This window comes from Mustela nigripes, chromosome 11 (genome assembly GCF_022355385.1).
Source record: "Mustela nigripes isolate SB6536 chromosome 11, MUSNIG.SB6536, whole genome shotgun sequence".
Taxonomy (NCBI): Eukaryota; Metazoa; Chordata; class Mammalia; order Carnivora; family Mustelidae; genus Mustela; species Mustela nigripes.
This window is the reverse complement of record NC_081567.1, coordinates 30,342,433-30,369,301: the sequence shown is the minus strand read 5'-3', so window position 1 is coordinate 30,369,301 and position 26,869 is coordinate 30,342,433. Positions and strand designations below refer to the sequence as shown.

At 54.0% G+C, this 26,869-nt stretch overlaps 1 protein-coding gene across 9 annotated transcripts in view; it reads left to right on the top strand.

Annotated features, from left to right (window-relative positions):
* The window catches only part of CLEC16A (C-type lectin domain containing 16A), a 215,145-nt gene that overhangs the window by 171,477 nt on the left and 16,799 nt on the right, over window positions 1–26,869 (top strand). For all 9 annotated transcript variants that reach the window (XR_009407029.1, XR_009407030.1, XR_009407031.1 and 6 more), the window contains one exon: window positions 21,143–21,298. Coding sequence is in view for 6 of the 9 variants with exons in the window: in XM_059415313.1 (XP_059271296.1) it covers window positions 21,143–21,298 (156 nt within the window). In the remaining 3 variants the exon portion in view is untranslated. The remainder of the gene's footprint in view (window positions 1–21,142; window positions 21,299–26,869) is intronic.

Below are 26,869 nucleotides of genomic sequence, written 5' to 3'. Positions count from 1 at the left end.
CTGAGCCTTGGTGCAGGACCCCATCCAAACAAGGCACAGCAGTGCCATCCCCAACGAGCAGAGGGGCTGAGTGTGCTGGGCAATGTCTGGGGGTGTTCTTCTGGCCTTCGGCTACAGAGTGACCTCATTTGCCTATTGCGGGAGGCGATAGGGCCTGCTCAGCTCAGAGAGGGCTTTGGGCCAGCTCCTTGCTCCTGCAGACAGGTGGACCTGTCCTTTTGTAGTCCAGTACCCCCACAGCTTCTGGGAGATAGCCACCTGAGTGATCAGAAAGCCAGTCAACTGGGACCCTTCTCTCAGCCAGAGGATCCCGCGAGTCCTATCCTCATGGTTTCCTGGGGGCAGAGGCACAGCCTTTTAGAAGCATGGAGTCCGAACTCTTGCAAGATCTTCTCCAGCTAGAGGCCCTGGGCCAAACCAGCCTAATAACCCTGCCTCTGCCGCCCCAGCTCTGGCTTCACATTTCTAGAATCACCTTGAGAGCATTTGAAAAGCTCAGTGCCCATTAAATCTGGGTGAGGAGAAGGGTCGCTGGTGTTTTTTGAAGCTCCCTGGCTCTTCCTAAAGGCCATCCAGTCTTGAGAACGCTATTAGAGACGAAGAGATCTCTTAGGTGGCTTAACCAGAGGGTCAGGGTGACCACTGGGGTCAGATGCTGTGGCCTGATTGTCATTTCTTTAATCTACAAATCTTCATCGCACTCCTACCATTGGCCTGTGCAGCATGGGGCCTAGCGTGACTGAGATCCCTTCTCTGTAGATCCGATGTGCCCCTGTAAGCAGCCCCGTCAACTATGGCCCAGAAATGGATGGACAGCCTGGTGGGCAGGGGTCATGCTTGGGCAGGCTCTCTCCTCCATCGGAGCAGTTCCTCCTTAGTGAGTTTGGAGTATTGGGACATTCAGGGTTTGGGAGCACATCTGTCTGGTGCCCTGGGCCCAGTGTCAGGAGAGACCAATGCTCAGCATGCTTTCAGGACACCTATCATGGGCGCAGGTTTACACCATGCTCTGCCAAGAACTGGGGAGTAGAAGGTTCTGGATGGGCCTTGCCTTCCTGGAGTTCCTGATATCCTGGGGAAGACCACGCCTACGTAGTCTGATCCCTGCCATAATGGTGTGGGAGCCCAGGACAGGGATGTCTGCCCAACCGGAACTGGAGGGCAAGGAGGTTCCAGAAGAAGATCTTGACGGATGGGCCAGGTTAAACAGGGGGCGTCCCAAGCAAATGAGGGCAGGCTCTGGGCTGTGCACACCATGGTATGCATGTGGGTCCTGCAAGCTGCCTTAGATGTGTGGGACAGGAGGCAGCAGGAGATGAGGCCATGTGCAAGTGACCTCCCGTGCAAGGTCCACTGTCTTGGATTTGTGGAGGAGCCCAGGGGGCGCTGCTGAGGGGCTTCAAGTTGGGGCAGGAGGGTGCTGGCGCTAAAGGCTGCCCTCTAAACTGACCACACACCAGCCTGGCAGCCGGAAGACAGGGTCATTCACAGGGGCCGGCTCCAGCCCGGCTGCCCATGGGTTGGGATGACTTACACTTAGTTGGAAAGAAGCAGCAGCTGGAGACCCAAGCGTTCCTCCGCTCCAGGGCCAAAGCTCACCAGGCCTGTTAGGGCACCTGCGAAACGCGGTCAGGATCCAGTTCCTCCCACCACTGTACCCCATCTGCTAGGCTGGGATTGGCTCACTTTTCTAAAAGGTCCCGGTTGTCAATATTTCAGGCTTCACTGGCCTTATGCTGCTTGTCACAGTCTCACTGTCTCTACCAGTGCAGCCAAACAGCCCCTGATAATATGTAAATGAGCAGGCGTGACCCCATCCAGTAAAACGTCACTTAGAGAAACAGGCCCACGGCTGGATTTGGGATTTGGTCTGCAGGATGTTGTTTCTGACTCCTGACCTTGGCCTTCAGAATTGTCCTGATCACCTGCCAAACTCCGCCCACCTCTCCATCCCCAAACCCACACACCCAGGCCTCTGAAGAGTCAGTCTGCTCCCAGTGCCGTAGCTAAAAAGTCCTTTTCAGGTATAAGTCAGATTATGCGTGTCTTCTGCTTAAATCCATCACTGGGTCCCTTTTCATTCAGAATGAAAGCCCAATTCCTTATGGTGGCCCCGAAGATCCCACACAGTCTAGATCCTCAGGACCTCACATCTTCCCACTGCCCCCTTGGCCAACTCCAGAGCAGCCACAGGAGCCCCCCTCCGCTGAGCCTGCCCGCCTTCCAGTCCCTGCACTGAGCGTTCTCATCCCAGGTTCCCGTGTGGCTCTCTCTTCACTGCCTTACGGTTGTTCAGCAGAGCTCTCCATCTCGAGGCTCTTTCTGACCATCACATAACTCACAGCCCTGCCCCCCGCCTTCCCGGCACCCCAGATGCCGCTGTCCTGCTCAATTCTCTTCATAGCACTCCTTTCCTCCCAACGTTCTGCATTTCTTCATTGTCAGCTCACCCCACGCCCTATCCTTCCTCAGCCCATCATTGAACTTCAAGCTGCAAGAGAGCAGAGGCTCTCTTTTGTTTTCTGCCAAATGCCCAGCTCTCGTCGGAGCGGCACTGGGATGTGTGCCATAAAGATGGTTCTTGGAAAGTACTGGATGGGTGGGTAGGGAGGTGGATGGTTGTTGAATGGGTAGGTAGATACAGAGGAAGAGAGAGAGAGATTGATGGATGGAACCAGTAGATCTTCAGTACCCACTTTATGTGTTTGACATTGTTCTCTGGGGACTCTGGGTGTATGCTGAACACACTAGTCCCTTTGTAGCTCCCAGGTCCTGTGGATGCCATAGATGTCAGCCATGATCAGGGCCTTGAAGAAACCAGCTGAGAGCTGGGACGTATGCCACAAAGGGATCTGACCTAGACAAGAAGTCTGGGAAAGCATGTCTTGAGGAAGGGTTGTTGGCCTAGGAGGAAGTGAAAGGAGCCAGGCTGGGCAGGAATCCATCCCAGACAGGAGAGCACACAGATGGACTTCGATGCCTGGGCCCACAGGCTGCCCAGATCCCCAAGGAATGAAAACATCGCTCTCCAGGTGATAACCTGCCACCAGTCTGTACACAAAATTCTCCTTTGTTGTCACTTTCCTCCCTGGCCGGCTAAGTGGGGCACAGAGCCCAGTCCTGTTTCCTAGGAAGGGGTTCAGCCCAGCATTCCCAGCAATGACCCAGGTCTCTTCCCGTGTGAGTAAAGAGCGTGAAAGGAAGAATTTGACCCAGGATGTGTTTCTGATGAATTCTTTTGGAATAGAAGTTCCAGCTCAGGCCGGACATGAAAAACAAAGTGTTTTATGCCATGTGCAAGAGAACAAATGGTAGAGTCTGGAGTGGGAGGTTGGGGTTTTTTTTTTTTTTAAGATTTTATTTATTTAACAGAGATCACAAGTAGGCAGAGAAGCAGGCAGAGGGAGAGGAGGAAGCAGGCTCCCTGCTGAGCAGAGAGGCGGATGCAGGGCTAGATCCCAAGAGTCTGGGATCATGACCTGAGCCGACGGCAGAGGCTTTAACCCACTGAGCCACCCAGGCACGCCTGGGAGTGGGAGGTTTAAAAGACCAGGTTCTGGACTCATTAGTGTAACTGGGGATAAATGTGTTTGTAGCCCCCACTGCAAGTTAAAATCACAACTAGTTAGAAGGGGGTCAAAAGTGCTCTAAAATTGATTGTTGTGATGGATGCACAGTTCTGTGAATAGACTAAAAACCATCAGATTGTACCCTTTTAAATGCATAGATTATATTGGATGTGACGTGTATCTTGAGAAAGCTGTTGGGTATTTGTTTGTTTGTTTTTAAGGTTTTATTTATTTGAGAGAGAGCATGAGCAGGGAGAGAGAGAGGGAGAAACAGACTACCTGCCTAGCAGGGATCCCAGTGTGGGGCTCAATCCCAGGACCCCAAAATCGTGGCCTAAAACAAACACAGATGTGCAACCAGCCGAGCCACTGAGGTGCCCCAAAAGCTGTTCTGTGTTTAAAAACAGTTCTAAACTAGTCAGACTGTCACAAAGCTGTCATCTTTTTCTAAAGACCAGATTATCTCATTTGTATCTTATTTCGATCATAAAGTAGTCCAGTTCGTGCAGCATTTTCCTTAAAGCCGTCCAGATGTGGGAGAAAAAAAAAAGTTGGAACCCGCAACACAGGAATAATCTGGAAACCTTGATGCAATGCAGACTTACCTGGCACCCCTCCTCTTCCCTAAAATGTGCCTTTTTTTCCATTTATTTTCTGACTTTGAAGAAAAGGCTCTGTTCTTACTGGTAAAATAGTCTCCTGTTCGCTTTCCTTTCCTGTAAATTATGAGATAAGTTTGCATTTCATACCTTTCCAGAAGTCTCTGTTACTTGTGGTCTGACCTCAGAAGCAAGGCTTCTGGGAAAGAAAGTTGGTATTGAAAATCGCTGCTCTGAGCATTTGTTGAATGAAAACCTCTGAAGAGGGCAAGCGATTTGTGTTGTGGAGTTGAGACGGGAAACAGGTGAACAACACCTGTTTGTCGCTCCGGGAGTCCCCTCTTGGCACCAGGAGTTTAGGTGATGTGCCGGCCGCTCTGTCCAGCTCACTCCAGGGATTTAAAAAAAAAAAAAAAATGTGATCCCAAAGGCTCCATGTTCCTTCTTAGAGATGATTAAGGCCAGTTGCGCTCCTCTTCTTGCATGGTAGAAACTGATGAGGTTGTGTGAAGAGAAAGGCTCAGAGCCGTGGCTCGAGCTACCGCTTAGCAGTGCCTGCTGCTGTTTTATCGGCCCATTGCTACGGATCGGTCCCAGCACTAGGCGTGATAGTGCGTGAGGTAGGGATTACTGTCTCCCTATTGTATCCCAGGAAATGGAAGCTCACGGCAACACAGGCCAGCAGCAGGAGGCTGGGGTTTGAACCCATCTGTCTGTCTCCAAAGCTCACACTGTAACTCTTATCCTGTCCCTGTGTTTCCCTGTCCATACCCCAGCGCTCAGTACCCCAGCCAGCACCAGCCAGTCCTGCCTGGCCCCTCCCTGGGATAGCTGGGAAAGTACAGCAGTCCTGGTCCTGGAGGGCTGGAGCGGCTCCCACACTGAGAACACCACTGGCACCCTCCCCCACAGCACGGCGACAGACCGAAATGCTCTTTCTCTGTGACAGGTGATGTGCCCTTCACAGGCCCAGAGGAGCCCAAAAGAAACACTCCAGCCGTTCTGTTCAGGAGGCAGGATGTGCTCTGTCCAAAGAAGTGCTCTCACGATTATTTATTAATTGTGAAAGGGAAGAAAAAAAGAATAGGGTTTCCTGGAAAGGGATAAAAGTTCAATATGATAAACTCCCGAAAAGCAATCAAAGGCCAATGAGGGCAGAAAAATAAAGGACAGAGAGAGTAAGAGAGATGATGAATCAACGTGGCCAGTGTGAGCAGCGTCCCGGGAAAGGGCCATATCTCATGGTGATGGAGGCTGGAGTCTGGGAGCAGGAGCAGCCCGGCGTGGCTGTGGCAGCCAGTCCAAGAGCCGCCCTGTGAGGTGACCAGGGCCCTGGGGGATGAGCTGATGACAGGGAGGGACAGGACCGGTCACCAGTCAGCTGTCCCGCCATCACCACGGGCCCACTCTCTTCCTCCTTGCGCTCTCGTGCCCAAATGTAGAAGCTTATCAATAGAAACTGGAAAGGTACCAGAAAAAAAAAAGTGCTACAGTCTTCCCACCCCAGAGAAAAGCATTGTTAATATTTCTGCTTTCTTCTCATCTGTGTCTTCTCTCTTTTCCCTAATTTTTTTAATCACTGAAGAAATACATGAGTTGATTCTTCATTTTAAAAAGTAAAAGTTAAGGAGCGCGTGGGTGGCTCAGTGGTTTAAAGCCTCTGCCTTGGGCTCAGGTCATGATCTCAGGGTCCTGGGATTGAGCCCCGCATTGGGTCTCTGCTCAGCAGGGAGCCTGCTTCCTCCTCTCTCTCTCTCTCTCTCTGCCTGGCTCTCTGCCTACTTGTGACTCTGTCCATCAAATAAATAAATACAATCTTTAAAAAAAAAAAAAAGTAAAAGTTAAAAAAAAATCACAAATGGGACTTAAGTCCCCTCAGAGGAGTACTCTTTCGTATTCTCTCACTTCCCCAGACATTCGATGGTTTGGCTTCTCTCCTTCCAGATCCTTTTATGTGCCATTCCATTCTCTCCACGTGCCCACAACCAGCAGACAGGAAGGGGCCACAGCCCCCTTCTCCACAATTCCGAAGTCCAAGCAGCACTGAAAATGAAAAGATTTTTCGTAACTCACTTGGCGGCAGACCCTGCCCTGCGCTGTTTGTAGGCCATTTGTAAGAGCTGTAGATGCCATTTATTGTGAGTATATGTGGGTTGTTGTCATCGTTGTCGTCCTGCAGAAATGCAATATTTTGGGTTTTAGCTGCCAGAGACCAGCTGAGGGTGTGCCTTAATATGCATGTGTGTGCGCGCCACAGGGCCTCAGCCTTAAAGACTAAATTCTTTTTTTTTTTTTAAGATTTTATTTATTTATTTGTCAGAGAGAGAGAGGGAGAGCGCGCAAGCACAGGCAGACAGAATGGCAGGCAGAGGCAGAGAGAGAAGCAGGCTCCCTGCTGAGCAAGGAGCCCAATGTGGGACTCGATCCCAGGACGCTGGGATCATGACCTGAGCCGAAGGCAGCTGCTTAACCCACTGAGCCACCCAGGCATCCCTAAAGACTAATTCTAAGGCATGTGTAGCCTCAAAGGTTTAGGAGAAGAGGTCATGGATCTGTAATTGTCTCATGGTTTGGGCTGTGCTCCCCCGCTTTTAACCTACACAGAATTCGAATTCTGAATATCCTTCTGCAGCCTGATTTTCAGACACCACTGTGAGTAAAAATCCTCCTGTGTTAAGGAGTACAGGTTTCACTCATTCCTTTTCGGGGCTGTGTGGTATTCCATAGTGTGTGTGTGCATGGATGTCTTGGGCCGAGCATCTGTTCCATTTCTAGGTTTTCAGTGTCCCCGACTGCACTGCAGTGGACATCCTTGGTCTGAGTATTGGCTTCTCACAGCTGCCATCACTAAGTGCTGGGGACATAGTGGCCTGGACAACAGGGATGTATTGTCTCACTGTTTTGGAATCTGGTGTCGGCAGGGTTGACTCTTTCTGAAGGAGGTCTGGAGGAGCCGTGCCTCTCTCCTAGCGTCGGGTGGTTTGCCGGCAGTCCTCTGATTCCTTGGCTTGTCCAAACATGACCCCAATCTGTGCCTTCATCTTCCCATGGACCACCACCACCACCCACCCCCGTGTCACCGCACGCCTTGGTGTCTGCATTTCCCCTTCAGATAAGGACACCGCTGACACTGGATTCTGGCCCCCACCCCCATGACCTCATTTCCACGGCTTCCGTCCACAGAACGACCTTGTTCCCAAGTGAAGTGATGTTCTGAGGTACTAGGGGGTTACTTCCACATTAGAATTTGGGGGGAAACACTGTTCAACTCTTAACAGTCTGGAGTTTCACTGAAATTTGCTTTGCCAGGCCACTTCTGTTGCCTTCTTACCCAGTTCCTACTGCGTTGTATGCCTCGCCTGTGGTGAGCACCTTTGCACAGAAGTCTTGGTCCATGGTTCCCGTTATTTCTTTGGAAACCACTTCTCGGGATCAGCAAGAATGCCCGTATCTAAGGCTCTTGATAGCATCTTGCCAGGTTGCTTTCCAGAAAGTAGAGCGGGGTGGGGGATATCCGACTGACCACACCTGCACCCCGCCCTCTGATTCAGTGGGGCCCTCCAGAAACACCAGCCTGCTTGGCGCTTCAAGGCAGAATTCCTCCCCACGGGCCCGCCAGCAGGGGCACGTGCTTTCTTTATCCCCGGGTTCATTTTTATTTTATCTCTTATTCCTGCCGAAGAGAGAGTCCACGGGTTAACAGCACCACAGAAGCCGTAGCTCCAAGTGTCTGTTTAGGGCATGTTCTCTTGCAGCTGCATATACGAATAAAGATTTCAGAAATCCTGGGCTTTCTGGGCATCGGGCATTAAATCAATCAGTGAAATTTCACTCACAGGGCGGCTTGCCAAGCCAGAGCAGGAGACAGAAGTAAGTTCTCTGCTTTAGTTCAGTCCGTGAAGCCCACAGCAGCTACATCATCCCACTACTTCGAAAGACAATCAAATAGTGAGCCCTCAGCCACTTTGGTGGGGGGCGGGGGGGACGGGGGACAGCCAGGGAGGGGGTTCTTAAGAGCCGGTCCAAGCCAGCCACCCCACTGGCTTTTCAGGGCAGGTGGTGAGAGCTGGGACCAGGTAAAGAGCTCGCGACTTTAGAGAATGAGGCGGCAGAGGAATCTGGGGAGAACTGGGAATTCGGTATGCTCGGCGAACAAAAGGACCGGCTGGGGCTCCATGCTTGTGCCCTCCCGGCGGCGAAGAGCGAGTGTTGTACAAGACAGACAGTTCCCTCAGCAAGGCCAGGCCCACGTGGCCTGCCAGCCTACTGCAGAGACCAGAGAGTAGTTGCAGGGAAAGATAAATTTAGCCAGCATTTCAGGGGAAAACATCGATCTCCAATGTAGTACGGTCTTTTAAAAGAAAGTGGAAGCCTGAGGCTGGTCATTTGGGACAATTTCCCTTGAACAGATAAAAGCCCAGGGAAAAAAAAAAAAAAAAAGAATGCTTACCACCAGCTTACCCTGCTGGCAGGGCCAGAGAAAGGTGTCCTCTGGGCAGGAGGATGGCCGCTTCCTTCCTGGGCATGATAGATGCTTCACCCTGGCCACCCCCCTTTCTTGTTCCCAAGAAACGGTGCTGCCTTGTGTGTTGGAAAGGCTTGAGGTTTATGTTTCCAAACCCAAAGGTTCCTCTTCACAAGGAGTGACGCCGGGCCCGGCTCTGAGTTCGCTGGCTGCTCGCCCAGGCTGCTGACATCCAGTGTGCCTCGTGTGTCAGAGCAGGGTCACCCCCAGCCTCCTCCTGTGTGTCAGGACTGAGCAGAGGACATCTGGTAGCTGTAGACAGAGTTCTTGGGGTTTTTTGGGTCTTTTTGTTTAAAAAAAAAAAAAAGGGCACTTCTGACATTGGCACCGCGGGCACTGTTGCGACCTGGGCAAGGCTGAGGGACCACGAGAGAACAATGGAGCGCCTGTCTGCATGACGTTTGCACAGCCTACCCGGTCCGGTGGCCACAGCATCTCCCCATGCGGCCTCCCGCCGACACCGCTCGCTTGTTGGGAAGGGGAAAAAAGTCCGGTCTGTCAATATTTGGGGCACTAATCATCTGCATTCGGGCGCCGGGGGTCATTGAAAGGCTGAGACGTTTCCAGGAATTCATGGCTCTAAAAACAAGCTGACCGTAAAGGATTTCCAGCGAGGGTATGAAAGAAAAAAACCCAAATCTCAGCCCTGCCCCCACTCGCCAGCCCCGAGCTTTGTCCACTGGGTCATGGATTCTTGGGAAGAAATGAAGTCAACATACATCGTGATGTGGGTCCAAGTTAATAATAAATGTGGAGGAAGGAGAAGAAAAAGGATGTTCAATATTTAAACATTTCGGAGCACTCCATTTGGCCTGCCAGTTACTGCCCTGGGCCTGCTTCCTGGACAGGTTCTGCAAAACTGGGCGCCCTTTGCCGGTCCCTGCGGCCAGCCTCTGACCCCGGTGCTCTGGATGGGGAGGAAAGCAGAGCCTCTTTGAGGCAGCCCCAACCCGGCAGTATTTCTTCTTGCTTTCTATAGGCTTTCTGAAAGGGAAGCAGAGGGAAAACAGTGTGAAAACCGAGGCTTTGATGCATCCCAGGGCGCTTGCAAGGAGTTTTAAGCTTTGAGGTCGTGTCTGAAGTTGTCTTAATTGTCCCATACTGGGTTCTCTTAGAGCTGTCTCTTTTTTTTTTTTTTTTTTTTGAGCTGTCTCATATTTTGATACAAATTTTGTGCTCTGGCTCTTACCCCTAAAAGAGGAAAAAGCTTAACAGAGTGATCCCGTGGGCACGTTTAGGAGAGGTCTGTCCAGTCTTCCTCCTAGATCTGTTCCTTAAAAGTTGCCTATAAGGCAGAATTCTGTGAATCAATGCCTTTTTTCTTCCTGACGCACATTATATAAAAGGAAAAGCATTCCTTTGGGGTGGGGGGAGGAAAAAACATTTGGCCCCAAGATATAATAAAATCATGCTTAAGGATGCAGCAAACTTTAAAGTCTCTTAGTTAAAGGAAATCAATACTTTTATGATGAAATATTAATAATACTAAAAAAACATAATAAGTGAAAACTACAAACGTAGAACAGCCGGGTGATTTCAGCGTCGAACACATTAGCTTAGCATTTGCAAGAAAGCACAAAGGGAACACAGAGGGCACTGGGGCCCATCTGAGAAGCCTCTCCAAGGCCTCACAAACCCCCTCGTCGGGGGCTTTCCATCAAGAAGACACACACCTCCTTCAGTGCCAGCATCATTTCCAAGCAATTCGTTGAAGCGATGCCTTCTGGAAATGAAAACACCAGACTAAACTGGAGAGGGGAGCACTCGTGTGTGTGCACACATGGAGGTGCACATAGACACACACAGGACGCATTGGGGCCTGAGCATGGAAGACCTAGGGAGAGCGACTTGTTTGAATGCACAGCTGGCTGTCACCTCCCCCTTCCTCCATGGGTCTGTCCCAGTGCACGTCTTTAAGAAGAACGCTTTCATTTGTGTTCCACGCAGTACATTCAACCCCCTAGCCAAGAAACTCATAAAACACATTCTTGAGCTGATTGTAACAGGTAACAAAAGCACCGCCTTCTCAGATACTGTTGTTTTGTTTTATTTTGTTTTGTTTTGTTTCGAAGTAGGCTCCACACCCAGCTTGGAGCCCCAGGGCAGAGCTTAAACTCACAACTCTTGAGATCAAGGGTTAGACTCCGCCGTGAGTGAGACGCCCAGGCCCCCTCCTCCTATACTGTTTGCATGTAAATCCCTTAAATTTCGCCATTCGTCTCTATGAACTCCTAAGACCTTCGCACAAAAGCGCTCACACTAGAAAGAATCTTGCTTTGCGTTTAGCGGTTTCTTCTCCCACATACCCAAATGTGTAGAGACACATAAAAATGAAAATCCCCAGTTCTTGCCTCATTGGACCCAAGTGCCAGGGACCACACGTGCCGGTTAAATAATTAAAACAGCTGGCTAACCGAAGCTTCCACTCTGCACCTCCCTCAGGCCTCACTGCCGTGTGAAGGGAGCCGTGGTCACCCCCTTGACACATGGGCATACACCGGCTTGCAGCGTGAATGGGTCCCTTGTGGTCATGTGCCCACATGGGGGGCCTGACCGTCCCCCCGACCACCCCCACGCACTTTCTTCACCCTGGTCGCCTGTGCCCAGAGAGGGTGGGAACTACAGGCCCAGAGCTACTCATGTACCCTTCTCAAGGCTCCTCCCTTAGAAGTGGCAGAGCCGGGCTTACAGCTGCCTGATTGCCTTGTTCCGCCGGGCTGCTGTGACAGAAGGTGACAGAGTCCTATCTCCTGGAGGACCTCAGCTAGGGCTTTTGAAACTTGTTCTGGGCTAGCATTCATCACGATCTTTTTGCGGCTCTGCACACACTCCCTGATTCTATCTGACTCACGTAGTTCCAGATAGTATCTCCAGTTCTTTTTGTAGAGGATGTGTCATAGAATGTCATCATCTGTTGGTCTGGCCTGCCCCCAGTCTGTTAAAACACACAGTAGGAGAGGCTTCGGAGACGTGGCCCAGCTGCAGAAGCTAACCATCCCCAGGGGTGCCTGGGTGGCTCAGTCAGTTAAGCATCCGCCTTCAACTTGGGTCATGGTCCCAGGGTCCTGGGATCAAGCCCCACATCTGGCTCCCTGCTTAGCAGGGAGCCTGTTTCTCCCTCTCCCTCTGCCTGTTACTCCCCTTGCTTGTATGCGCTCTCTCTCTCTCTCTCTCTCTCTCTCTCTCTGTCAAATAAATAAATAAAATCTTAAAAAAAAAGGTTAACCACCCCCACTCTGTAGAGCCCAAGACCTGGCAACCACAGGTGCACGGCTCTGCTCCAGGAGCATGTTAAGTGTGCGCCTACAGCATATGCCTTCTGCCAAAGATCAGAACTGATACCCTGGCCCCTTTGCACACTGCCACTTTGAAGAACACATAAGGTGGGCACGGAGTTTCTGGTGAGAAACTCACCAGAAAGGACCAAGAGATCCAAAAGCTGGCAAGAACCTCTGGGTGGGGAGTGTTGGGGGGGTGGGGTGTCCTTTGCAGGCAAGACTGTAGCTCACCCACCCCAGCCTGCTCCGGGCCAGTGGTCCCAGATTCTGCCCCCTTGGGTGCTAGGACCACAGGAGTCTGGGGTCAGTGACCCCTCTGCCCTAACAGCTGTCTCCCTCTCGCTGCTCTTTCAGCCTTGTTTCCTGCCTCAGCAAAGGGGCAGCCAAGATGGCCACTGCTGAGCTTTCTAGTGCCTTTGCTGAGAGACTGTTGTGGAGCTCTGTGCTTACTAATGTACAGACGGTAATGCCCCCGGAAAGGGCAGGGGCTGGGCAAGGCAGGGGCCTGGGCCTCGGGAATGACACCCAGGTCCCAGCAGAGCTAGGCGATGCCACCAGAAGTGATCCTCGGAGACCTAGTCCACCGTGACCCCCACCTGCTGCTGAGCCTCCGTGGCCTGGAGAGGGACCCGTGATCAGGGCAGCAGGTGGGTGCCGTGCTGCTGTCCACGCCACCCCGCTGCATCCTGGCTGCCAGAGGGACCCAGAGGCCTTGGCACTCCCACAGGTAGCAGCCCCTCTCGGGCAGGCCTCACCCTGGAGCAGGCACATTGGAGGGGCAAAGCTGGGACAGAGATGGCCCCAGAGGAAAGCAAGATACTGAAAGACCATTTTTTCTCTTCTGCAGGTTTTCAAGTATAGTCCTTAAAATCCAAGAGGATTTGTCCATGGATTAAGAGCTTTAGGCTAAGAGATGCTGCAAGTTTTCAGCTATTTTGTATGTTGGGTGTGTTTTCCCTTTAAAAGCTACCTGAAATAAAAGCCTTTAAGCATTTTGAGGTGCAGCCCGTCCATGATCTAGGGGTAGGTAGATGGGGGGAGGTTGCCCAGGCCTGGCCAAGGGAGGCGTTAGAAACGCCCCCTTTCCCAAGTGCCTGATTTGCACCCCCATCCCCGGCACCGGCTGAGACAAGACGTGCACATGAAGAAAATCAGAAATGGCTTCCAGCAGCCCCTTGGGGGGAAGCCTGTAGATGGCCACTGAGGCCCGGAGTTTTGTGCACACCCCCTGAAAACACCACCTCCTATGTGGCTCCCCAGAAAGGGAAACTGGAAAGGTCTCTGTGCAGGTTCCAGAGCCTTCCACCTTCTGGTTCACCAGAACCTCAGAGTCCTAGCAGGAGGGGAATGGACTGTGGGGGACCACCCCCAGGGGTCCTGCACCCGTGTTGGTAGATTTTTGTGTGAATTCCTCAGGGGAGGCCTGGATGAGCACCCAGGCCTGGCCTGGTGTGGGGCTCGAACCTGAAGCCTGCCCTCTTAGCCCCCTGCGCACATGCTCTTTGAAGAGTTGGTGGGTAATTCGGCGTTTCCGGTGTGGCCTCCGACGCCATGGCCTCTGGCCCCTAGAACCCATGGGCATCGTGGTGCTTTTGCTTGGGGGGGCTGGCTTCAGAGTCAGACTCTTGAGTCCAGAGCGTGGATGCGGGAGCTCCAGGTGACCTGTGGGCCCTGGAGACTGCAGTCTGTCCCGGTTTCTGCAGGCTGAAGCTCCAAACTCAGCCCCACTGACCCTTCTCCCACCCTGGGACCTGGCTGACGGCCCTGGGAGGGGAAAGGGCAGAGCCGGGGAAGGAGCCATCGAGGGAAGGCATTAGGCCGAGGCCGCTCCTGCCGTCTTGGGTTCCGTGCCTGAGGTCACGAGGCATATTGATTTCTGCTTCCCAGCAGCGCAGGGGTGGTGAGGAAGCCGGAGCACGGCATCGGGAAAACCTGAGTGGCAGTAGGCGCTGTGAGTTTGCCAACACAAGGCAAGCTCGGGCAGGGCACCTTTGCCCTACAGGCCACACTGACACTAGAGACCGCGGAAGAGGCCCAGGTTCTTTCTCCTGCCTCAGCAGCCCTCAGCGGGCTTTGTCCCGGCTTTTCAGTGTGGCAGGAACCCAGATGAATGTGGGCTTTTGCTAAGAGAGGCGGCTCTCACCTTGACATCTTAGAGCTTTGGCCTGAAAGAGCGCTCTTAAAACCCTGGCTCCCCGGAAGAACAGCCACAGGAGACCGAGGCAGCTCAGAGCCCCATACTTGAGACGCCGAGGCCATGCGTCCCTTGCTGGGCCCCGAGGCCTGGACGCCGACAGCCCGCCGTCCGCCCGCAGCAGAGGCCGTGCACTCATGGCCCATGCAGACGGGAGACACGCTGGGGTTGGCTGGCCTGGGGTGCCCTGCCTCTCGGGCAGAAAGTAGAATGTGAATTAAGTGGCCAGCAGTTTTAAAAATCAGGCAGTTTCCATACAATCCGGATATCCAGCTTCTCAGGAAGAACAGGAAACTGTGGCCACATGCAGGCCCTTGCTCTCAGGCAGCGGCCGACCTGCCTGCTCCAGGCTCTTGACCGGTGTCTTCCGTCCACCTGACACAGAGGCCGAATGTCCATGGGCCATGTTTATTTTCCTGACAGAAGGGAACTGTTTCTGAGTGCCTGCGTCTGAACCAAATAAGGGAAAGCAGACGGCGGACTGGGAGGGCCGCCCTCCCTTCGCTCGGGGCCTCACCTCGTTCGCCGACCTTACCAGCCCTGTGGTGCTCAGCTCTTCAGCCCAGGGGGCTCAGCCTTCCTGGTACCTGCTTGCTGTCTCTGTAATGTTCAGAGGGTGGATCTGTAGAGGGTTCTGGAAAAACCAGGAGAAGCCCATCGCCGGTAGGGCACCCTGGAGCCAAGACAGTTCCATTTTTAGCTCGTGTATAAATGAGAGTTTCGCTGCCCAGAAAAAAGCATTTGCAGAGCGCAGAGAGATGGCCTTGTTTCCAGATTAGGGCCCCATCTCCGGGTGTACAGCTGTGTCTTCCAGGAGGGTGTAGGGACAGCATGTCATGAGAACGAGGTCACTCAGGACAGTTTTCCTTGAGGTCTTCGCTCCCAGGAAGCACAGAACCAAACAGTGATGTCTGCTTCCCGTCGCTGGGGACTGTTCTGTGAATTTTCAGTTTCCAGCCGCATTTCGTTGTTGGACTCTCGTCATTTCGTTCGTGTTTTGGTGGCTGTCAGTACTCGGTACCCGTGGCATGGTGGGTTTGCGAAGTAAAATCAGATCCTTCCTGGAACCGATGTCCTCAGAGGAATTCCAATGTGCCACACAGCACAAGCTCTGGGCAGAGGACAGATGTCAGCTGGGCCTCCCCGCCCCTCAGAGACTTAAGAAACCTTTGGGTCAAACCCCCCAGTTCTGCCACACACAGGCAAGCCTTCCCACCCTCTGGTTTCTCGCAGGCCCCACCATTTTGGGGTCTTGGCCCTTGTGCGTCATCTCTGTATGGCCTGGTGGACGGAAACTCAGTCCATTCCCTGGTTTCCCCCTAAAAAGTCCACTTACACCACACAAGGAAAGAGTTGAAGGAGCATTTCCTAACGATTTGGGGGCGGGGGGTGAGGAATGCCGTCTCCCCCATCTCCGTTGCCCCTTTCCTTCTTTCTCTGCACTCCACCCCTGCAGAATTCCCCCAGAAAGTGCAGGGCAACTTTCCTTACACCAGCCGTGGAGACCTGCCAGTCCCTGTCCCCACAGAGCTCAGCTCACATTCCTACTTTACCAAAGCTTTTTTTGCAACTGTCCATTAAGACCAAGTTCAACTATACAGTAAAGAAAAACCCGAAAGAGATGTTCATTTCCCTCTCCAAGTAGAGGAAGCCTGGATGAAGGTCGTCAGGTGCTCCACAAAGCATGAGGGACCCAAGCCTCTATCTGCTCCATGCTCTGCCATCCCTAATACGTGACTCCTGTGGTCCAAGATAGCTGCTGGAGTTCCAGCCATCACATCCATGTTTCAGGAAGCATAATGGAGGAATGCATACCCCCTTTCCTTTTAAGACGCCTTCCTGGCAACCCAGCATGCCACTTCTGTGTCCTTGTCTACTAGCTCGCCACGTGGCCATGCCTAGCTTCCAGGGCCTATAACGAGACAAAGGGGAGTATAGGTATTGGGAGACAGCTCATAGTTTCAGAAACACTGTCCAGACCCCTCTCAACCCCAGAGGATCCCAGGTGTTAGCTGTTCAAGTAAGGAAAGCTGTTGTACAGACCACTAATGCATCTTTGCGGTGAAGTTTCCTTCGCCCTCCGTGGGAAGGCCAGCTTCCTCACAGTGGCCAGGCAGGCTGCTGGAGCACAGAGGTGAGAAGGAGTCACTGCCCTGGCGCAGAAATTCTTGGCCCAAGCTGGCCCTGAGCTGCATGAGCCTTCAAGAATGGGGAAGGGATTTATGGAGACGGAAGAGGCAAAGGAGAATTCCAAACCAAGGGAACAGCCCAGCTGAGGCAGAAAGCAAGTGGTTCTTGCCATTAGGCAGGGGACCCTGTCTTGAAATGCCCTGCTGGTGATTCTAGGCGGTGGGGTTTGAGGCGGAGGAGAGCACGAAAGGCCTCTGGGGTTGGGGATTTTCCTCAGTGTGGGGATTTGACCAAGAATCTAAGCATAGACATTGACAGCGGGGACACCTGGGAGCACCAGGAAAGTCAGGGTGGGAAGGGGAAGGACTCTGCTCTCTCCCTCTCTCTAGCTGCTGTATGTGTGGGAGTGGAGCCCAGGGATGCCAGATCCTTTTATATTTTAAGAAGCCAGAAGTCCAGATTTGGGTATTAAAAATCTCCCAATGTGCAAATGAGGGTTCCAAAATGAACGGTCCACAAACATAGCGTGAAACCCCTGGGCTGCTGCTGGCCAGCTCTGGACCCTGACCCCACACAGCATCCTGGGTCTCACAGGGAAAGCTTTAGCAAGTATTCTGAGAGAAGGGGTGCATACAAAGTGTCCTCAAGGTGCATTTCTCCTCTGTGTCCCTCCCATAAAGGTCAGAGGGTTCAAATCACATTCAGATTTGTAGGTAAAAAGAAAACTATTGGCCACTGAGGCCAAGAGAGCCTCACTAACTGTCTTCTTTTTCCGCATCAAGACATGGAGGCCCGTAGAGGAGATGAGCCTTGTCCAAGATCACAAAGCCATTTGGGCAGCGCTTGGACCCAGGCTTGGGGTTCTGACTCCCAGCCCAGTGCTCCCTCTATCAAGGGGCCTAAAATAGAAGGCTGACCTTTTTGTGGTATTTCTTGCTTGACACATGCCAGAGAGTTACTCATGAGTTCATTTTCCCAGAATAAATGGCAGAATGGGGCCAGAGGGCAGCAGGAAGACCCCGGACTGCCCTCTGTGAAACCCACACTCCTGGAAAGCAGGGGTTGGGGGGGGCTGCTGCCAGAGCGCCCAGCTTAGGGGAGGCTCTTTGTGAGCCCCAGGGAGAGGGCTCTGGAGGCCAGAACAGATCCTAGGTGTGTGTTAGGGACCCGAGAGATTGAGCCTGTCCAGCTCGTGCCCCTGTCTTCATTCTCCCTTCTGTTTCTGGTACAAAACAGTAACCATCGTAGGAATCTTGAAAAAATTCGGACAAGCACAAAAACTAAAATGAAAACTCACGTTGTAAAACCCACCTGGTTTTCCTATGACTTTAGCTCAGATCCCTGCAGTCTGGTCCACTCTGCACAAGGAGGGTGGCAGAGCCTGACTTTTTCCTTTTCTTTCTTTTTTTGTTACAACAACCAGGACACGTGGGACATGCTTCTTCTAATCTTTTCTCGTTTACTGCCGCAAGCGTTTTCCTGTGCGCTTAATCCCCCACCAGCGTTTTTAAGCCCCCGCAGAGGATTCCAACACCTAGAAATATTCTAATTCATTCGGCCCTTTTCCCCCACCGCGGGGCACGTGGGCTCTCCAGCTCCCCGGTACACACACCAGTGCTTTGAACATCGGTGTCGTGCACTCTGGGGTCCGTCCACAGTCCCTTCCATAGCCTAAAGTTCTAGACGTGGACTCCGATGGCGTGAAAATGGTATGACCTTTGTTACACATTTCACAGGCTGGTTTTGACACACACTCGGGGAGAGCCAAGAATTTTATCTGCTGGAGAAGATCTCAGGGAGGCCTCTCCGTCTGTGCCCTTGTCCCATGATCTCGGCTCATCTGTGTTTACAAATACTTGGCAGTCCGTGTGTGTTTGACTCGTGCCAGAAAGCCCGTTGGCACCTCCACCAAAGCTGGTTCCTTAAGAACCGCCTCGCCGGGGTGAAGCAAGAGCCGGTGGACAGGCCACAGGCATTGCTGAGTTCTTTTGAGAGCCCTCCTGGCCCCTCTGACTTGTCAGACCAGCTAGCACAGTGGCTGCCACCTCACCTTGGGAAGGGGCCCCTTGAAATGACAGGAAGAATCTGGGCACCTGGCCAGAAAAAAAAAAAAAAATCACGGAGACTTTCCGGGTTCCCAGTGCCATGGGGGAAGGGAGAGGAGTATAAAGTGGGGAGCAAGGAAAGGGGGGTGTTGGCAGCAGCCAGAGAGGGGGGGGACATGCTTAGTTGTCTCTTCTTAGCCAGACCCCAGGACCAGGTGATATCGGAAGTTGGTGATTTTTTTTTTTCCTATTTATTTCTCAGCACAAACCAAAGGTATGTGCTGTGGCCCTCATCCATTCCCCAAACCAAGGCATGCTAGTCTCCTGGCCACGGTTTTCAGCCTCTCCTTGGCTCAAACACACGCCCGGCCCCGGAGGTCTTAGAGCAGTAAACCAGGGCTCTGGAGAGCCTGACGGAGAAGACTTGTGGCCGACGAGAAGGGGTGGGTGACCACCTTGGTGACAGCCACGCCATCCGTCTGTCCCGGCTAGGGCGTTGTCCGAGGCATAAAAGGCTTGGTCCCAACCCTGTTACCACGCTTGGCGGCCCCTGTGTTCATTGCTCTGATAAATAAGCAGCTCGGGGAGGGGGAAAAGCCATCTTGACATTTTGATTTGTTAAGACGTGATTCATTTTCGAGTCAAGTTAACAGCTTGTAAACTTGGGGGTTTACCACTTGAAGTGATTAAGAAGTAAGCGGCCATAAAGCCGGTGCTCTGGGGCTGCGGCTGATCGCCCTCTGGGAATCTTCCTGACTGGTATTCCGATTTGCCTCGACGTTTGCCGTAGCTCATTCGAGCCTCCCCCTCCGCTAACAGTACATCATGTAAGGCCTCTTCTTGGGAACTCCAGCTGGTCAGTCCTGCTGTTCTCACTGCGGACGGACGTTCTCACTGCGTCCGCAGTAGCTGGGGGAGAGGAGTTCTGCCCTCCACGAAAGATACCCATCCCGCTCCCACAAGGCCTCACGTCCCCTTGCCATTAATGTTGCAAAACTCAGAGGGCCTGGCTCAGGGTATTAAATGAAGACGCCGCTTGCCCAGGCGAGGGGGGGTGAGGGAGATACAGGCCTCCAGTTAAGGAATGAGGAAGTCACGGGAATAAAAAGCGGAGCATGAAAAACAGAGTCGGTCATACTAATGGTGTTGTCCTGGGACAGATGGGAGCTACCTTTGGGAACACAGGGTAATGTATAAACTTGACAAATCGCTAAGTGGGACACCTGAAACTAATGTCACGTTGCGTGTCAATGATACTCAAAAATAAAAAAAGAAGAAAAAAAATTTTTTAATTAAAAAAATACAATAAAACCATAAAGACCTGGCTTTTAAAGAGCTAATCTTGAGACAGAAATTACTTCCCACAAACATTAATACAAAATAGCCCCTCCACATTGGACAGGTGTGGGGTCCCACTTGTCCTGAGCTGGGAGGGGGATGAAGCCACAGGTCGCCACCCCCCCCCCCCACCCAGCCAGGCCCATGTTTGCCCATCGGTCTGTGAAGGGGGCTTCAGATAGCGCAGGGACTTGCCCCACCGGCTGGTACGTGAGCAGATCAGGGAGAGAACACAAGTTTGCGTGGTGCCAGAGCCCAGGCTGGGTATGGGATCCCTCCCACTGTCAGCTAGGAGGAAGACATGTCCCCCCACCACCACATCCCCACCCCACTTGGGCACCAATTCTGAATTACAGGGCAGAAGCGTCAGGCTCCACAGAGCACCTTGACCATGGTCCTGCCCAGCTTGTGGGGGCTGAGGCAGAAGCCACCACGGTCCGGTCCTCGTAGCCCCTGAGATCCTCAGGGCTTTTGTTCCCTGGAAGCTTTCCTGTATTTAGTGAATAAAATCAGAAGTTACGGCCCTTTAGGAAAGCAGGCAGTAGAAAGGACAGAAAGCCGTGGTCTGCAGGGAAGGGGCTCCAAGATGGGCTCGTTCATATGGGCTTCCTTTCATCCTAAAGGACACTCCCAGTGTGTCAAGCCCTGTGCCCCCACCATACCCCCAGCAGAGTGCAGTGACAAGAACTTAGTGATGACACTCCCAGCTAGTGGGGTTGGGTGGGGAGAGTGCTAGGTACGCGTTCTGGTGTTTCTGTATGGGGAGCCGAGCCTGCCCAGCTCCGAGTGTCTCCAACGCGTGGGGCTCCCCAACTCCCTAGTGCCTGGAAGGCCGCTGGCCTCGCAAATGGGCAGTCCTCGTCTCTGAACCCAGAGTTGCTCCAAGGGCATGTGGAGCTCTGCAAGCAGGAGCTTTGGTTCCTCCCGTACCAAACCCACCAGAGCCTCCAGAGCTAAGCAGAGCCTGTGGCAGGAAGAGACCCGCGGGCCCCTCCCCTCCTGCCCAGGGCCCTGCCTTTGTCAACTCGGGCACGTTAGCGAAGGCCCCAAGATTTTGCTAGGAGGCTGTCCCCAGTCCGTGTGTGAATTTCACCAGCATGTCTCTGAAGCCCCAAGGCGGCGTGTCCCGTTCAAGGGCATGGCATGCGCTTCGCCAAACCAGAGTCAGGCACTCTGATTTATGGCTCCAGGCCCTCGGCACTCTGGCTGGCTGCACCCTCTTCCTTGAAATGGCTTTGAAGTGTGTCCAGGTCAGGCCCATGGCCAGCGAGGTCAACTGGGGACTCTTCGAGGGACTGGGTTGGGCTGGGGGTGGGGGGGTAGCCATTACATTAAGGTCCCCAGCACCACCTTTGAAGTGCAGCTTGCGCTGTGGCGTCTCCCCCGAAATCGGGGTGTGTGGCCCTCCTCCTGCTAGGCCTTCTTGTTTCCTCCTCCTTGGTCACCTCTCCACCTGTCTTGCAGGCTTTGCCGTGGCCCAGTGCATAAACCAGCACAGCTCGCCGTCCCTGTCCTCAGCATCTGCCAGCGGGAGCCCCAGCGGCAGTGGGAGTGCCAGCCACTGTGACTCTGGGGGCACCAGCTCCTCGTCCACCCCTTCGGCCACCCAGAGCCCGTCAGGTATGGGCCGCGTGACACGGTGTGGGGTGGGGATGGCAGGGGGACCTCGGGGAACTTTGTGATCGCTCCGGGCGGAGACCGCTGACCCCTGCCCAGCTCCTCCTTGCCGCCGTGTTTGGGGACACCGCCGCTCGGGGTTCTGTGTTCGTTCTGATGCAGCGCTGCCCACATGCCGGCTGGGTTAGCTCCCAGCAGGGGAGGACCACTCCTTTTCCAGGCTGGCCCACCACCGAGAAAGGCCTTCCCTGACCGCAGAGCTGGAGGGGATGGACGGCTGCCGAGCCTGCCTCTGCCCCATTAGCACCTCCACAAGGAGGGGTCTCCCAGACCGGATGCTTTGAACCTGGCAGAAGCATTGTGTCCCTGCTAATTTGTTCTTTCCTTCATAACATACCAGTTCTCTCTGTAAACATGCAGTGCAGTCCATCATCTGTGACCCAACGTATACCTTTTGAGAGTCTGTCGGAACGTGCCAGAGTCCCGTCTCGCCTTCCAGGGCCCCAGGCAAGGGCAAGCGTTGCGCAGATGGACCCCATGAGTAGGGAGGCTACAGGGAGACGAGGGGGTACCCCCTGTGTTCTCAGCCACCCTGACCCCTCACTCACAAGCGCCTCACTGGGCCCGGTGAGACCTCAGGGGCAAGGCACCAGGGTTTTTTTGCGAACCCCATGGCTCTACAATGCAGCCAGAGGGGCAGGGCCCAAGCAGGGATGTTGGAGATGGGCTTGAGGATGCACGAAGCTTCATGCCCCAATAGCACGACCCCCTGTATCCAAAGGGCCCCTGGCAGCTCTGATTTGGGAGGCCCCAGGGACTCTGGTCTGCACCCTCATTTGGGAACCCTCCGTGTCCTTTGCTGTTCCTTCAAGGTCCCATCCATACCTCTGACCCATCCTGCCTCAGGGCGCCTGACCAAGCTCTTGTTCGGTGGCGGATCGGGGGGGTCATGATAAGAGCCCCATGCAGGGCACGAGCCCCAGCGCCAAAACTGAGGGCCCCCAGCTCTCATTCCCTCAATGCAGGATCTCCGTCAGTGCCCTCTCCTTTCTGGGACTGTCAGCTTCCACATTGCCCAGCGAAGGGTTAACCCCGCCTGCTCCTGGCAACCCCCAACCTTCCTGCCAGCATCCATCTACCACAAGCTCCAGGGTCATCCTCCCCCCGCCCCCTCCCTGCCCCAGCCTAGGGGAGGAGGCCGCCTTGTCTGAGCGTTTTTGGAGCCCCATCTGAGGTTGGCTGCAGGTGTCCCTGCAGGTCCCAGCCCCAGACCCACAGTGGGACATTAGCATGGCTCTTTCTCCAGAAGCTGAGAAAAGCCCTCCACCCTCCTCTGCAGCCTGATCTCCCGCTGGCTGGCTCCGGGACCGAAGGGCAGGGCTGTGTGTTCATGGGCTTGTGCGTGCGCCCTCATGCCGCCTGCATATACACGCTTCTGTATCTGTGTCGTGTGCACCGAAACTCACACAGACTTACGATTGCATTTTGGGGGAAGGTTTCTTCCCGGTGGAGCTATGTATGCCTTTCTTTCACGTTTAAAACAGCACAGACAACAGCTTAGCAAACAAACGAGCCATATACTTCTTCGCCTAAAACTGAAACCAGCCCAGACCCACGATGTTCAGAATCAGGTCTGTGTTTGCACATGTTCACGTGAGCGTGGACCCTGGGGCTTCAGCTCTTGCATCTTCCCCCAGAGGCGAATGTCTTTTTCCTTGTCTTTTCCTCAACCCCTCTGTCCCTACCCCCACCATCCCCTGCTCGGTGCCAGTGACCTTCCTCCTCATCAGAAGTGCAGGGGCTGTGAGACTGACTGTCCCATAGCCTGACAGCGCCAGTCGCTAAGTGACAGTCAGGCTCTCCTGAGTGCCTGCCCCCGTTCCGTGCATCCCCGGCAGACCTGCGGAGGCAAGCATGCGAGTCCCCATTTTTTATGCTGCCTGACAGTAAAAGCCTACCTGTCCGAGTCTCTGCGGACACTGAAATCACTCACCCCCTGACAAAGGGCCGGCCTGCCAGGCAGCCCACACTTCACCCTGAACTGAGGACCCAGATCCTGATCCTAGAAAGAGAGAGCATCTGAACCCACAGGCTGCTCGCTGTCCAGGGGCCCGGCAACAGGACTCCCAGGCCGGGGTGTCAGGTCTTGGGAGGGCCACCATTCCCTTAGCCTCTCAATGGCCAACTTCCAGGCTGGGCTCCAGCTTTCTGAGTCCACCTGGAGCACAGCACAGGAGGTATCCATGTTCCTCCTAAGGGCAGGCCTACACAGGTGCGCCTACTGTCTCCCCGGGCTGTGCTGGACAGGAAGTGGGTGCTGGAAGAGAGGTTTTATCAGGATGGGTGCTCTTCGGGACGCCGGCCCGGAGCAGCGGCTCGGTTTTCAGGCTTCTGATGGGCACAGGCTGGCTCCGCGCTGCCTCCTCCCCAGATGTTCTGCCCACGGGGCCCAGCCGCAGTCAGCCGGAGGCGGTGGGATGGGCCTGGACCTCTCCCCGCAGCCCACCCAGCCGGGACAGCAGAAGACAGCTGCGGCCCAGTCAAGGGGCCACTTGTCCTCCCAAGTGGTTTTGGAGGACTCAGTGCTGAATCAGAAGCTTTCTGATCCCTGTCCTGCCAGAGCCGCTGAGTCTAGGAAGTTCCCAGTGGGGAGAGCAGCTGCCAGGCCCTTGGCTGCCAGAATTAGCTCCAGTGGCTTCTCTGCACTCAAAGCCACACTTTGCACGGGCAGGTGTTTGGTCAGGGAAGCAGACGAGAGAGGCCATCCGTCAGGGGACGAGACAGGCCCAGCTTTCCGTGTCTCTGCTGAGACTTGCCACCCTCCACCTTACCCTGTGGTGGAAAACATGGAGGCTTGGCCACGACAGTGCAGCTGGGAAGCGGAGGAGCCCACACACAAGCCCCAGCCTTGGTAATTCCAGAATCACAGTTCGCCTTCTGAAATCACCCCGCAGAATATCCGTGCGGTTCCTCAGTCTGTCTCGGGTGCCTCCATGGGGCCCTGCAGAGCCCCGGGCCTCAGGTCCAGATCCCCATGGGGGGCTACCCCGTGAAGTATATGCATTTCTACTTCCAGTGTACGTGGTTGCTCTAGAAACCACGGGAAAAGCCACAGCCCATTCACAGAGACCCTGGCAACTGTGCCACCCCTGTCAACCGAGGCTGGGCCATGTAGTCCTGGTGGGGAGAGTCCCCCAAAATCAGCAACACAGTGGACCCCAGATGGCCCCGTCTCTTCTGACAGCCCATGGGGTGATCCCCAAATGAGGCCATAAAACTCTTTAGATACTCAGTTGTTTTCTTCTCTGACCCTCTGTCCAGCCTAGGGGACCTCAAGTTCTGTGCCTGGGTTTATAAGAGGCCCTTGTTTATGCCGAATACAGGTTTTCTCAGCTGCCCATGGGACCTTGAGTCTGGGTGACTTAAGTTTTGTGGATGTCAGACCTGATCTCACTTGTGTCCCTCCAAGGGTGGCCCCTTCGTCCAGCCTCTGTCTGCATCTCATCACTGCCCGTCTTGGGGCCCTGTCTCTGCGTTAACGTTTTCTAACCAAACAGGCTTTGCTTGAGTCCCTGCTGTGTGCAGTACTGGGGACAGAGGGCAATAAAGGAACGCACAGTCTAGCAGGGGAGGCCGGGGTCCACCAGGTGACCACACAGAAGTGTTCAGTTGAGAACTGTGACAAAGCAAAGGTGCGGGGGGCTCGGGCAGCGCAGGAGGCAACAGGAGGGCCCGGTGGACTCCCAGAGGCGGCAGCACCGGAGATAGAAGTGAAGTTTGAGGGGTTAATGAGGACAGGGGTCTGTGGGTCTGTGGGTCACACACAGCGCCACCCCCCCACCCCCCCCAGGCTGAGCCTGGCATATGGCCAGAGACAAGTTGGATCCTTTTCCCTCTCTCCCTGGGGTCTACCTGTAAATCCTGCCCTTTCCCATACAGAGCCCAAGGGGCAGCCTGTTTGTGAGGAACCGCCCATGTGCCCATGGGGCAGGGGCCTGTGGCCAGCGCTGGCAGAGGGCCCCTTACCGCAGGGGGAAGGGCACCGCCTGGAGGGTCACTGGTTTGCCCTCTGTGCTGGGAGCAACTGCTTCTGAGTCCCCACCACATGCCAGGGACAGAGTGTGGATGCTGGCGAGTGGCTTTTTTCCTGCAAGTGCTGGACCTCAAATCAGAGACAAGAGACACCCCCAAATGAAGGAAAGGTCACAAAGGAAAGGTCACAACTGAATTCCCTGGAAACCAAAGAAACCAGCTAGAAGGAATTGGGAGAAAGGGTATTTTATTTCCATTGTGAGTTATTCACCTGTTAAGGCTGTGCTGTGGGAATTACTGTGCGGTTTTAACAGCAGATGTGCGAGCTGACCTGTTCCCCTTGCCCTTTGTAGGAAGTGCAGTAAACCCGCCAAGGCTTCCTGGGGAGACTGGTGCCCTGGGCAGCGTCCTGGGACCCGGCGTCTTGTTGCCCACTCGTCCGGCCTGATAGGCCTCCGCTGGCTCCCCAGCGAGCCAATGACTGGGTTGGAGTTAGCAGCGTTCTTTTTCCTTAAATACTTGGTCAGGGTTTTGAGAAGCTCAAATTGCAGAGAGCATATGGCGGGGAAGAGAAAACAGACCCAATTTGGAACAAAACGTAGGGCCAGTAGGAATACTTGAGAAAACGTTCTGGGTTACAGCTGACACACACACGCAAACGCACGTTCACACGCACCCAGTGCACATGCCCGCCCTTGTGTGCCCTGCGTGGGGCTCAGCTGGGAGAACGCCTCAGGGTAGAGAGCTCTGGGACCGGCCCTCTTGGGTCTCATGCGTGTTCTGGGTGAGCTGCTTGGATGAGAAAAGACAATTGTTAAAAAATGCAGTCGGCTCTTTCCGTCGTCCGTTTTTAAGGCCTGTGGAATTATGAGCACTTGGACCTTCTCTTAGGGTTTTATGGGGAGAAGGAAGGGTTCGTTGAGGCCCAGTGTTGAAGCCTGGCAGGGGCGGGGTCCTGCTCTCCCCATCCTCACCTGCTGCCTGGGCTGTCTGAACATGGGACCTTACCCCCAGCGCTTGGTCGCTTTCGGGCCCAGTGGGAGCCAGACAGCCCAAGACTGACCCGCGCGTCACCAAAGTCAGTTACCAGTCAGGCGGGACTTTAAGGACAGAAACCCTGAGCAAGACATGTTCTTTTCTGCCTAGTTTTCTCCATGGCGTTCATCTTTTTTTTTTTTTTTTTTTTTTATCGTGATAAACTACACCTACCATACAACGTACCGTTTTAACGACTTTTAAGCATACAGCCCCGCGCAGCATTAGCTGTATTCCCGCTGTGTTTTGTGGCATTAATTTTCAGCTTTGCTCAAATCCCAAGGTTGTGTCCGAGAGTACGGTTCCTTCCTTCCCAGGGAGATGCTCCTAACTTTTTTGTTTCAGCCAATTAGAACCCAGCCTTGGCTGCTCGGCACCTGGTCTCAGGCCTTCCTGCTGTGGCTTGGTCTTGGTCTCCAAAGGTTCAGAGCAGCCGAGTGAGTGTCTTCTGGAGAGCGGCACCCCACGGCTGGGGAGGGGTCCAGGGCTTGCCTAGACCTCCCTGAG